Source organism: Cydia fagiglandana, chromosome 6 (genome assembly GCF_963556715.1).
Source record: "Cydia fagiglandana chromosome 6, ilCydFagi1.1, whole genome shotgun sequence".
NCBI classification, from domain to species: Eukaryota; Metazoa; Arthropoda; class Insecta; order Lepidoptera; family Tortricidae; genus Cydia; species Cydia fagiglandana.
This window is the reverse complement of record NC_085937.1, coordinates 10,526,752-10,540,040: the sequence shown is the minus strand read 5'-3', so window position 1 is coordinate 10,540,040 and position 13,289 is coordinate 10,526,752. Positions and strand designations below refer to the sequence as shown.

Below are 13,289 nucleotides of genomic sequence, written 5' to 3'. Positions count from 1 at the left end.
AGGGTCAAGTTAATACGAGTAACAATGTTTAGTGATTAGGTTTAGATATCTACCCACTAGTTGGGCACTGGTTTTATATGATAGGGTTATTATGCAAGGACTCATTATAAAATCTTCTCAATGAAATGAGAGAATGTTGAACCAGCGTCCTCTTTTTCATCATGCTTCGGTGCATAATCATTAAAGACTTTAACTGCAATTTAAGATAAGCCACTCTATAATCAAACGTACCAGTGTAATAAAGATAATAATAAACATCTCATCTTTGACCAGATATTTGTTCTAATGACCTCGGCAGTGTGTATGTAGATGGAAAAGGCAACCTCTTGAAGCACGGCTCTATTACAAATTCAAGTGGGTAGGTAATTTAACTTGAAAACTTACGCAAATTACTTTCGTGCACTTCTAAGTTACGTAATTACCTATCTTAAATTACCGTGATTCACATGTTTTCGTTTTTAGCACCGCTCTAATCGCAATCCTTCCTGTCCCACTATGTACACTGATTAACACCTTGTTGCCCGCTGAAAACTAGAGTCAATATTACTATTGCCTAAGGTACGTTAAGGTTGCCTCTTGTGAAGGTGGACATTTGAAAACGAATTAATTAAGTAGTACATAGGTAGCATAAATTAAGGTCTTGTCGAATGAAATTATTGGCGAAGTAGCAAAAGATTCTTGAAGGAGGATTCCTTTCACCTTATAATATGTGGCAATAATTTTGAGTAACTCCCTGACGGTGACGAGATATAGGGGCCTAATGAATGGTTCAAAGTAGAATTTCACATATTACATGGTTATTATTAGTGTTATACTTACTACCTGAGGTACATACCTATATTACCTATACCCCTACCTCAGATACCTAATATATAAATACTTGAATACATACAAACAACCATGACTCATAAACAAATATCTGTAACTATCATCACACAAACAAATGCCCTTACCGGGATTCTAACCCGGGACCATCGGTTTCATAGGCAGGGTCACTATCCACTAGGCCAGACCGGTCGCATAATACATAATATACTTATGTATGTATATGAAAAACAAGACCGAAGTGATCCCATAAGTGTTCCGTGAACAAAGTTTTGTACGGAACACTAAAAATGGTCGTCGTCGTGAAAATGTAAGAAGGGGATATTGAAATAAATATTAACTTATAAAACATTTATTTATATAAGAATAATAAAAGTATATTTACAAACATTGACATCAATTTGATGTAAGAAACAAAAACTTGCAGAAGTTTGACGTTGCGCCACCGTGGTAAACCTACCCCTGAGCGTACTGCACGCATTTCTAAAAGACTTTGTTGAAACACAATATCACAGTAGTACGTTGATAAATCACATAGCAGCGCTTTGCTGCTTGTTTCATCTGTTTGGTAGACAGTAGAGTAGGTGTGTCACGAGGGCCGGATCAGCTGTCTCGAGATCAGTAGGAGCTGCCGCCTGACGGGGCTCCGTACTCGGAGGAAGGCGCGGGCGCAGACGCGGGCGCGCCGTACTCCTGCTGGGGCTGCTGGGCGGCGGGGTAGCCTTCTTGTTTCTGAAACAATTTAATAACTTATAATTAGTGACAGCTACATTTTACAAATAAAAACTCTAACCTTAATAACTAAGAAACAAAACCCTCCAAGTTATTGTAACAGCGCTATACCAACAAATACTTATATGGGTACTGTCGAATTAATAACATACATAACATACGATGAGGACATAATAGCTTCTATAGAAAGGAGAATTGGCACTCAGCAAAGCAACCCAACTAACATCGACATCTATCATGTAACGAGTTATTTTATTTTAGAGCTTCATTGAGATGGACGAAAATACCAGCAATTATAATGCTATTACCATTAGCTTGAACTGGTTCATATGGAGTTACGCAATGAAAGCTACTTATTCTGCGTGCGTGTTGGACGTGACGTGAGGTACATATGCATACCTCCATACGTCAACAAGTGTTTATTAATCTACGACCACTTGACGACCACAGCCGGATATCAACATTAAAACTGGGAGTTCACGTAATCTATCTCGAGTGATTGTTGTTTGATTACATTGTATAAATTTACGTCGTCCATTTACTAGTTAACAAACAGAGCAAAATTTGCTATATTTTTCATGCAGATAGGTATAGCCCGTCTAGCGTCTACGTTAAGTTTGCATCGACTTTGCATTTGCAGAGATATTGATAAAATGGCGTTCCAATTTCGCGTAGGTATATAGGCGGACTCTACCTACCTGTTTAATAATTGTAAATAGAACTTTAAGTGCATATAATTATGACGCATCTCTGCATGCTACAAATCTTTAAAAAAGCCGGACAAGTGCAATTCGGACTCGCCCACCGAGGGTTCTGTACAAATTTAACTTATTTTTTATTCTATCTTAATGTTTAACGAAGACGTTACATTTGAAATAACCCGTCAGTTTCAAAATGCGGATGCTCATTTTTCGCGGTCATACCTAACTCATATAATTATTATGTTCTATGTACAATCACCACACGGGATTGTTATGCCATTTAGGGTTCTTGCTAACTTGGAAACACTATAGCGTAAGTATTGAACAACCAATTTAGCTAGGACCCTAAATGGCGCAACAATCGCGGAGCGTGGTGGTACATACTATACAACTCTACCTAGGTACTATACAACCTAAACAACGGTTTTTTCCAAAAATCTGACTTATAACAAATAGACAAATGGCGCTCAGTAGATAGATCTAGATTACAAATTGTAAGCACCTAGATCTGTTACAAATGTTACAATAGTCCATTTGCGTGGCAACACTATCATGGCACTCATTACACGGGTAATGTTCGAGGACAGTAGCGTCCTCCGTTGCGTCAAGATAATGATGATCGCGGGTGTGTTAGACTTATGCAGATTGTGTAGCGACTTCCTGGATCATTCCAGGAAACGTTAGCGCACACTTTCACAAAGACAGCGCGAGCGCATCCCCGCTTAATCACTGCGGCAGGGCTTCAATCTCGCGCAATCACAGCCTTACACGTTTATAGCAATTTACACGCTAATTACCCCCTCTAGAGTAAAATTATTATTAATGCTATTAAGATGCTTTATAGACTGTAAAAATTAATAGCCAAGTTATAACATCTGCAGTAAAATTATGGTTTTATGGTCTGCTGGTTTTAACCTATTGCGTAGGTGGATACATGCCAACATGACCTTAATTTTTGAGATAAGTACTTACTTTACCTATTTTAGTAAGTACTTATCACAAAAATTAACGACGTAAATTAGAAAACAAAATAGAGTACTTCCCAAATAACTCTTTAGCGAATTGTAAAGCACAGACGTGCAAGTATTGTTTTAAACGTCAATTTTTTATGAAATTATGACGTTCAAATAACACTTGCTCGTCTGTGCTATAAAAATCGCTGCAGAGTTATCTTGGTCTTACTCTAGAAAGTTTAGTAAACTATATTGTAAGACATATCAATTGAAAGAACTTGTTGTGAGGAACTCATATTTCTTTATTTTTTATTTTTAACGGTGATAATTTTGGAGTTACGGATTACCTACTTAAGGTCGTTTCTCAAAAAGTTGGCACTGCCAGGTTAACGTTAACGTTTTTCAAAAATTTGGAATTTTCGCATTTTTTTTTATTGGGATCGTTAAAAGGCAACTTTAACTATTAGAAAATGTGGAAGGGAAGCAATTCCTTCAATTAGTTTAGGAGATATAGGCGTTTGAAATTCAGGTTAATGATATCAAGGACAGGTGAAAGATATTTTGTCTCCAGGTTATCGATAGTAGAAGCAGGTTATCGAGAAATAAGTACAAATTCCAATGAAAATATTGACAGGTTATCGAGAGGCGTCATTAACCTGTGTCCGTTGCCGTTAACCTGGTTTCTTGTCATCGTTCACCTGTAATGAGTGTCATCCACCTGTCCACCACATCATTTTCAATGCCTTCTAAAAATAATCGAAAAATGTGTCATCTTCTGTAAAAAGGGACCTTATTGTCCACCATGATGATTAAAATTTTGGATTCTGACCCACCTCACCTTCGATTCGATTCCCAATTTAACAACAAGTTTCTGTGAATAAGTAAACATTCAATCTTGCTGTCTATTCACCCTGGCAGTACCTAGTGGAACTCAGGTTTGGTGCAACATAGACACACGCTGTTTTGGTCATCCAACACGTCTTGATGAGCACTTGGAAGTGCAGTACCCAAGATAGAGCTGATGCCGAGCCCTCGCAGCACCTACTGGAACTCAGGTTTGATGCAACATAGACACACGCTGTTTTGGTCATCCAACACGTCTTGATGAGCACTTGGAAGTGCAGTACCCAAGATAGAGCTGATGCCGAGCCCTCGCAGCACCTACTGGAACTCAGGTTTGATGCAACATAGACACACGCTGTTTTGGTCAGTCGACACGTCTTGATAAGGACTTGGGAGGGCAGTACCCAAGATAGAGCTGATGCTGAACCCTCGCAGTACCTAGTGGAACTCAGGTTTGGTGCAACATAGACACACGCTGTTTTGGTCATTCGACACGTCTTGATGAGGACTTGGGAGAGCAGTACCCAAGATAGAGCTGATGCTGAACCCTCGCAGTACCTAGTGGAACTCAGGTTTGGTGCAACATAGACACACGCTGTTTTGGTCATTCGACACGTCTTGATGAGCACTTGGGAAAGCAGTACCCAAGATAGAGCTGATGATGAACCCTCGCAGTACCTAGTGGAACTCAGGTTTGGTGCAACATAGACACACTCTGTTTTGGTCATCCAACACGTCTTGATGAACACTTGGAAAAGTGGTAACTAAGATAGAGCTGATGCTGAACCCTCGCAGTACCTAGTGGAACTCAGGTTTGGTGCAACATAGACACACGCTGTTTTGGTCATTCCACACGTCTTGATGAGCACTTGGGAAAGCAGTACCCAAGATAGAGCTGATGCTGAACCCTCGCAGTACCTACTGGAACTCAGGTTTGATGCAACATAGACACATGCTGTTTTGGTCATTCGACACGTCTTGATGAGCACTTGGGAGCGCAGTACCCAAAATAGAGCTGATGTTGAACCCTCGCAGTACCTAGTGGAACTCAGGTTTGGTGCAAGGTCAGGTCAGGTTAGGTCCGGGTTCAGGTTCAGATAAGAGCCGGGATCCAGGTCCAGGTCCGACTCCGGGTTTGAGTCTAGGTCCGGGTCCGAGTCACAGTCCGGGTCCGAGTCCGGGCCCGAGTCTGGGTCCGGGTCCCAGCCCCAGTCCCAATCCAAATCAAAATCTAAATCGCCAAACGTGTACTATGCATCGTTGAAGAGTTCTGTTCTAATCATCATCAGCAGTTCCACTTAATCAAATGCGACAGTTTTTAATAAAAATGCTTGATTTTCTGATGAAAATCCAAAAGTCACTATACGCATGCCTTTAAGATTTGAGGAGTTCCCTCGATTCCTCATGGATCCCATCATCAGAACTCGAGATTGACAAAAATGCAGCTTATAAACTTATCTTGCTTAACAAACATAACGAAGAGGACAAATCGCCAAACGTGAACTATGCGTCGTTGAAGAGTTTCGTTCTGATCTTCATCAGCAGTTCCACTTCATCCAATGTCACTTTTGTGAATGTATATGCTTGATTTGTAAATAAAAACACAAAAAATCACTATATGTATGCCTTTAAGATTTGAGGAGTTCCCTCGATTCTTCATAGATCCCATCATCAGTACTGGGTTTTGACAAGAACGGGACTAATCTGCATATACTTATACTTTTTACAAAACATTTTAATATATGTCTAAAACTAAAAACCCTCATAAGGTACCTTTTACCGTGGGACGTCACAAATCTAGTTTGAGTATATGTAACGTGGATTTTAAATAATTATCGATCACCTGTCATATGGCAGGTGAATGACGCTTCGTTCACCTGCCATTGCATCATTCACCTGACTTTTTTGGACAGGTTAACGAGACTTAAGACAAAAGTACAAAAATTTCAATAATATGCAGCTTTAACAGACAGGATAGTTTTTATTCCTAAATTAACACACAAAAGCGATATAACCGCTATATAATTATATAGTTACGAGTATTAGTTGTGGTATCAGTGACATTAACCTGCCGCAAAATCTCATCCACCTGGCAGTTTTAGCCAGGTGGACGATATGCAGGTGATGGGGAAAATGGCAGTTATATCGCGAATACACAAAATGTATTAGCTTGATGAACTCCATACTTAGGCATATAAAACTAAACTATTGTTTACGTTACATATCTTGATAGTAATGCGATAGGTTACATAATTAGCAAGATATCGACTCCAGGATAAAGAGTACTTACCCATTACAAACTCCAATTTCCGATACTTTGTCGTTTGTGTTTTATTTGCGAAGCACAATAACCACGTCTTCGTCCTACCAGGTGATAGCTGATGAGTGACGGCTTCAGCTCGTGCGGAGTGAGACGGGAAAGGTGCGGTGGGGGTTATACAATCGTCGTGAACGTGACGCGCCAGGTGACTGTTAAGAATTGCCTTGGACAAACTTTGAAGCCGAATAACTTAAAATATAAGTATAATATTGTTATGCGATAGTAATACTTTAAAAGTTAAGGATATATGTTAATAAAATAAGGTAATGCCGTTAAATTAAGTTAATATTTTGTGTGGTTTTCATAGCTCGGAACATCAGTACCTCGCGTTGGGACACGGCAGGTTAACGGATAAACGTAGTTACAATATTTTTTTTTGTAATCAATATTTATTAAATCTTTTTCAAAGTATTATGCCTCTGTGTAAAAAGTCTCTCTAAATATGTATTAATTTTTTATATATAAAAATACTACATAACGAAAAAAAAGTTCTAACATAAACCTATTTACAGGTGGCGGTGCCAACTTTTTGAGAAACGACCTTAAGAAAATAGGAAAACATTGACCAGCCCCTATTTCTGCGGAACTACTATGCCTACCATTTTGAAAAATAGAAGAAGAAATAAGTACATTATCGATAGATAACAGGAAAACCTATAAGAAAGATCAAACTTTAGAAAAAAATGTTATATTATAATGGAATTTTAAAGACGCGAGTCCGAATCACATTGAGCCGGTTTTTTAAATGCATTAATTTACCATATCATCAAAATAACTCCCAGATTTTGCGAAAAAAATATTTGGATGTTTCATACATTTTGGCTGCTCCATTTTCTATGGGAAGGTAATTTTTTTTTTCGTGATTTGGGGTTGAAAAGTTGCACAGTATAATCCCAAAAACTCCGAGACCTGGCAACGGGAATACAGTTATTTTTTGGCCATCGTGTATATTTATTGTATTTCATTTTTAAAAATTTAAGTTACCTGCACTATTATAATATTTATAATAGGTACTCTGGCAAGCCAACAAACGACAATAGTAAAAGGCGCCAAATTTGAAAATAGAAGGCTAGAGCGATGATCCTAAAATTTTGTATTTCGCGTATAATATTTCTACTGACACAATTCGCTTGCCAGAGTGGAGGTATATTTTAGTATGATAGTAAAAATTAGGTTCAATGTTTCTCTGACCTAGAAATTACCTATTATGTCGCAGAAAGACGAAATATACTAAAACTTCGGGACCTTTACTAAAATACTGTAGGCTCCGGCATTTTTGTTCACTGGACCGCATCAAAAACGATTTCAAAGTCGGTTATTCTAATTGGGTCAATGAATTAATTGACGATGTTGTTTGCTTCACAATTATATAAGTATTGTAAAAAAATCCCTTTAACTCAGTTCAATTTCATAAGTTTCCCCGGTCTTTGTTCGGGTTCGGTTTGGTCGGTTCTAACCTAACCTAACCTAACCTAAAAAACCGGGCAAGTGCGAGTCGGACTCGCGCACGAAGGGTTCCGTACCGTAATGCAAAAAAAAAACGGTCACCCATCCAAGTACTGACCCCGCCCGACGTTGCTTAACTTCGGTCAAAAGTCACGTTTGTTGTATGGGAGCCCCACTTAAATCTTTATTTTATTCTGTTTTTAGTATTTGTTGTTATAGCGGCAACAGAAATACATCATCTGTGAAAATTTCCACTGTCTAGCGATCACGGTTCGTGAGATACAGCCTGGTGACAGACGGACGGACGGACGGACAGCAGAGTTTTAGTAATAGGGTCCCGTTTTACCCTTTGGGTACGGAACCCTAAAAAGTATGCGACAAAATAAATGCGATATACTTACTCGTAAATTAATTACCAGGCAAGCAGTTTTCTGGTCGATTTTATGATTTTTGTGTTCTGGCGAGCAGAGCGCTATAGATTTTATTTTCTAGCAAATAAAATGTTATGGTAGTGGGCATACCTGAGTCTTGTATCGGATGAAGTAGACCTCCGGCTTGGCGGGCTGCGTGGGCGCCGGCGTCGGGATCACGATGTCGGGCTGCTCCTCGGGTTTCTTCACCAGAACGTACACGAGGGTCTTCTCCTCGTTCTGAGGCTGCACCGGGATGATGGGTGCGGTCGGGGTCGGCGGGGTCGGCGCCTTGATGAACACTATCTTGTAGTGCTTCTGAGGAGGAGGCACGTAGATCGGCTTGCGGGCGGCCGGATACTCATTGTCTGGAGGAGGCACGTGCACGTATACGTGTTTGTGCACAATCGGCTGCTGCTGCGGGGGTCCGTACTGAGGCGCGGGCGCTCCGTATGAGGATGAGGGCGCGCTGAAAGAGGGAGCTCCGTATGACGACGGAGGCTCCGGCCGCGCCACCACGCACGCCGCCACCGCCGCCAGCATCAGCGACTTCAGTACCTGCACACACAAAAAAACCCGCGTGTTATCTAGACACCATCACTGAAGCTATGCACTAAATATGTCACCAGATCACTTAGGTCAACCATTGATCACAGCACTGCAGGCGGCTTAGCACGGTGGCGTTTTTATCTCTTGTCATCATACCTGTCACGTTCTAACAAGTATGTAAGTGCGAAAGGGACGCGCATAGTGATAGTCGATAAAAATGGAACCGTGCTGCGCCCGCAGGTATAGGTACCGTGTTTAGCACCTACCGTTTTGTCACACATCCTGGATACACGCTTTGAGCAAGACGTAGCTTTAGGTAGTGTCCAGTGTTCAGGCGCCACCAGTGTTTATAAGAGATGCGCGTTCCATATCCGGAGGAGGGGGCACTTTCGATGGTTCACATGTATACGTGGCTTGCGCAATGCAATGGTATGCGCGCACCGCCCTCCTATCCTATACGGTGCACCGCTCGTCACACGGGGGGTAACTTACTAATCGCTTAGTATCTTAAATTACATAGTACAGTTTCTTACTCTACACTTTCTGGACTATTTTATCTACCTTTGCTTTATAGTAGGAATAAAAGTTAATTAGTTAAAACCGTATATTGTTCATCAACACCAGAACAGCAGCTTAACTACTTTAAATCTGTTGAATCGAGACAATCTTACATGTGTCGATTGGTAAGGCGTGCAGGTTCTAAGAGTTCTAACCAGAGGTAACAGGATCAAACCCCGGCTCGTACTGAAGTGTTTTAGGTATATTAGAAACTCTTACACGTATATAGTTCTTTAAAGATGAAAAACATAATAATGTTACTTATGTCCATTGACGACGATGACCGCTTCCCATCAGGCGGCTACTACTTGGCGGCGACGGACAGACGGAGTCGCACCATATTAAGGGTTCCTTTTGTTACAAGCAAAAGGTACAGTTTTCCTTTTGCTTGTAATTGTATCGTACCTTCGCAGCGTACGTAATTCATTGGATACCTACCTAGGGTTGTCAGATCGAAAGGCGCTATTATCGGGAAAAAATATAAATTTATCGGGATTTTGGGACTTAAGTCGGGGAAAAAAACAATTCAAATTAAAGTAATTGTATTAAAAACAACGATATTTTACATTATTGGCACTACGTCAGCTGCTCTGCCCATAGACGTTTTTAAATCCAAATAGTATAAATTCTTTGAGATCTTGAGTCGCTCGCTCGCTCGACGACAGTTCGGTACTTGAAATTGTTGTTTTATAACGTGAAGTGGTTTTTCGGGACAATTTTCAGTTCGTCGGGAATCGGGAACAATTGTCACAAATCGGGAGAATGCCGCCAAATCCCGACCATCTGGCAACCCTACCTACCAATCATAAAAACTACTACGTAGGTTGCCCTGAAAGTTTCGGGAATTGGAAAAAATACGCGTTTAAATGAAATAAAAGTACTTTTATTGTTTTTCAAAGTATTCTCCTTTGTGTTTAATGCACTTTTTCATTCTCTGAAACCAGTTTTCAAAACAGTTATTGAACTCTGAACTGGGGGTTGACGAAATGGCCATTTTATAAGCGTGGACTGCTTCTTCCGCGGTCTGAAAACGCTGACCACGCAACCGATTCTTTATTTTCGGGAAAGTAAAAAAATCGTTGGGACTTAGGTCGGGGCTGTACGGAGGATGGTCCAGTAATTCGACTTTTTCGCCCTTCAGATAGTCGTTTGTTTTCTGAGCAGTATGAGGGCTGGCATTATCATGGTGTAGTATAATACGGCGGTTAGGGTTATTTTTTCGCAGTTCAGCAAAAACAATCGGTAAACAAACGCCTATATACCAATCGGCATTGACAGTTCTTCGATCTTCAAGAGCAATAGTCGCCACGTGACCCGATTTGGAGACAAACGTGGCTACCATTTTTTTGATCGTGCTGCGAGAACGAACAACTTTTGTTGGCTTCGGCTCGTCTTCGTAAACCCATACTCGAGATTGGTTTTTGGATTCAGGCTCATATGCGTAAATCCATGACTCGTCACCTGACACAATACTAAAAACGGCAGTTGAGCTTCCTCCATTAAATCTTTTTAGGGTTTTGTGGCACCAATTGACACGGACCGTTTTCTGGTCGTCAGATAACAAGTGAGGAATCCACCGGGAAAACAACTTCCGCACGCCCAACTCTTGCTGTAAAATAACTTGTACCTGACTCATTCCAATGCCTAAAGTCTCCTGAATTTCCCGATATGTAACATGCCTATCTTCTTTTATCAGTTGGCGAACAACATCGATGTTTTGATCGGTAACGGCAGTTTTCGGTCGACCCTCACGTACGTCATCCGCAAGAGACACACGGCCACGTTGAAATTCCGAATACCACCTGTATATTGTCGTCTTCGAAGGTGCTTCACTACTAAAAGCAATAGTCAATCGGTCTCCACATTGTTGTTGTGTTAATCCACTTTTAAAGTCATAATAAATCATTGCTCTAAAACTTTCGCGGGACAGCTCCATTTTCACCAGCGACTCAACGACTTTAAAAAACAATTGAAAATAGAACATTGTTTTTTTTTTCTAAGTGGCCAGTGTTTTCGAATAATGAGACTATGCTTGTAACAAAGAGGTATAACACATGTCAAATATACGTTCCTAAGTATGCAATTCCCGAAATTTTCAGGGCAACCTACGTAGCTTCTCTGCACGCGACTTCGTCTGCATCGATTGATGATGATGATGATTGATAAAAACTACCCTATGTCCTTCTTCGGGTCTCAAACTATATCCATACCAAATTTAAACTAAATCGGTTCAGTGGTTTACGCGTGAAGAGGTAACAGACAGACAGACAGAGTTACCTACTTTCGCATTTATAATAAATAAATAAATAATAATAATTATACATATAATTATAAATATAATTCTACGACCATTCAGCAAAGAATTTATTTCAATATATCTTGTAGGAGTAAGTAACTATTGCGTAAGTTAGTGTAGCGAATATTTTGATATGCTACATCATAAAATACATACTTACCTAACAAATACATACATTCCTATAACATAGGATATTGGTTAGTATTGTTTGTGATCGAATGATAACACGTTTTGCCGAGCATGTTACACGGCAACATATCAGAAATACTTGTATGCCTTATAAGAATATAAATTACCTACTTCATTGATACAACCAGTGATAAAGTGAACTTTTAGTGCAAGATTGTTCGTCAGTTCAGTATCTTACCTTTAGCTACTCGTATAACTACTCAAAGATGGAATGGGTTGATAAAAAAACATGATTCACGTAACGTAAAAATGAACTATATTAACAATGATGCAGTAAGCAAATTGGAATTAAATCCACCAAAAATGGATATTGAAGGAATTTATATATGGCAGCAAATGCTCTTGGCAGCAACTTGTATTTCTAATGTGGTCGGGATAACTTTATTAGGACTAAAAACGACCGATTTGCGTAGTCGTATTCGTTTTACCGCTTCGGTTCTTATCGGTGTTTAATAAACTCAAAACAGCACCTACATCGCTATAAAATTGGCTAAACCTGAAGAACACTAAGTACAAAAGGAAATTGGACGAAAAGCAACGTATATATATCGATGTGTGATACACTTCGGTTAACGAACTGAGCCATCTTCATGGCGAGTTAATTACCATTGATTGGTGTGCATGGTCGGCAACTATCACGGCTAGTCCTGGCTCACAGTGCGTCCGGGACCCGGCAGTGGCACATCAATCACGAGATCATCATCATCAACGCATGTAAACACAACGGTCCCGCTTTGTTACCGACTCATTGTGATTAAAACGGCTCTTGAAACTGTAGCGCCGGAGAAATGGAAAAACGACAAGTAATATATTTGAATAATGGAATTCTTCCATACAAAATTATGGTAAGTGTTGGTATTTTTATTCATTTGCAACATAGAAATACATGTATTTGTAAAAGGTGATATATTAAATAACATTGTATAAAAAACACGTAAAATTCTCGAAGGTACCTATGAGAATAAGATACATTTTAAGGCATAATGGGCATATGTAATAAATAGAAAACTCGCACGCACGATAGTTAAAAGACTTAACATTAAAATGTTAATTTATTTAAAATTGGAAACCTGAGATGTTCTCCACGTGGCATTGTAAATAAAATATATACATAACCCGATATAAACACGAAAAAAAAATGTTAATAGAAATACTGTTTTTGTAAATATGTCAGACGAAGCAGGCATTATAAAAAGCCATTGATACTTATTTTGACCTAAAAAAGTTTTTAAATGTTGCACATCGGCTATTTCAAAACGGCAATTAAGTAAGTGAAGGTGAAGGAAGGATTCCTACTCGCAGGCCGTCCGATGGTAATTAGACGATTTTTCAAACATACCTGCCTTCGTTAATTAGTTAAATCACGATTAACCTTTGACTGATGCCTACCTTACCCAGTCACGCGACGCAGGTCGTGGACACACGCCCCTTTGGGATGTGATGATGATAATCTCCCAACATTTATTA

At 39.7% G+C, this 13,289-nt stretch overlaps 3 protein-coding genes across 3 annotated transcripts in view; 2 read left to right on the top strand and 1 right to left on the bottom strand.

Annotated features, from left to right (window-relative positions):
- LOC134665182 (hyccin) overlaps window positions 1-13,289 on the top strand; it is a 103,315-nt gene that overhangs the window by 34,138 nt on the left and 55,888 nt on the right. The window lies entirely within an intron of this gene.
- On the bottom strand, window positions 1,162-9,127 carry LOC134665173 (uncharacterized). The gene is made up of 3 exons (XM_063522030.1): window positions 9,046-9,127; window positions 8,342-8,788; window positions 1,162-1,557 (listed from the first exon to the last, which is right to left on the bottom strand). Exons 1-3 carry the CDS (start codon window positions 9,058-9,060, stop codon window positions 1,444-1,446), a joined length of 576 nt encoding a protein of 191 aa, XP_063378100.1. The 5' UTR covers window positions 9,061-9,127; the 3' UTR covers window positions 1,162-1,443.
- Window positions 12,370-13,289, top strand: part of LOC134665172 (sodium-coupled monocarboxylate transporter 1-like) — a 38,817-nt gene continuing 37,897 nt past the window's right edge. The window contains exon 1 of the mRNA XM_063522029.1: window positions 12,370-12,667. Within this exon, the coding sequence (XP_063378099.1) occupies window positions 12,611-12,667 (57 nt within the window). The 5' untranslated portion in view covers window positions 12,370-12,610. The remainder of the gene's footprint in view (window positions 12,668-13,289) is intronic.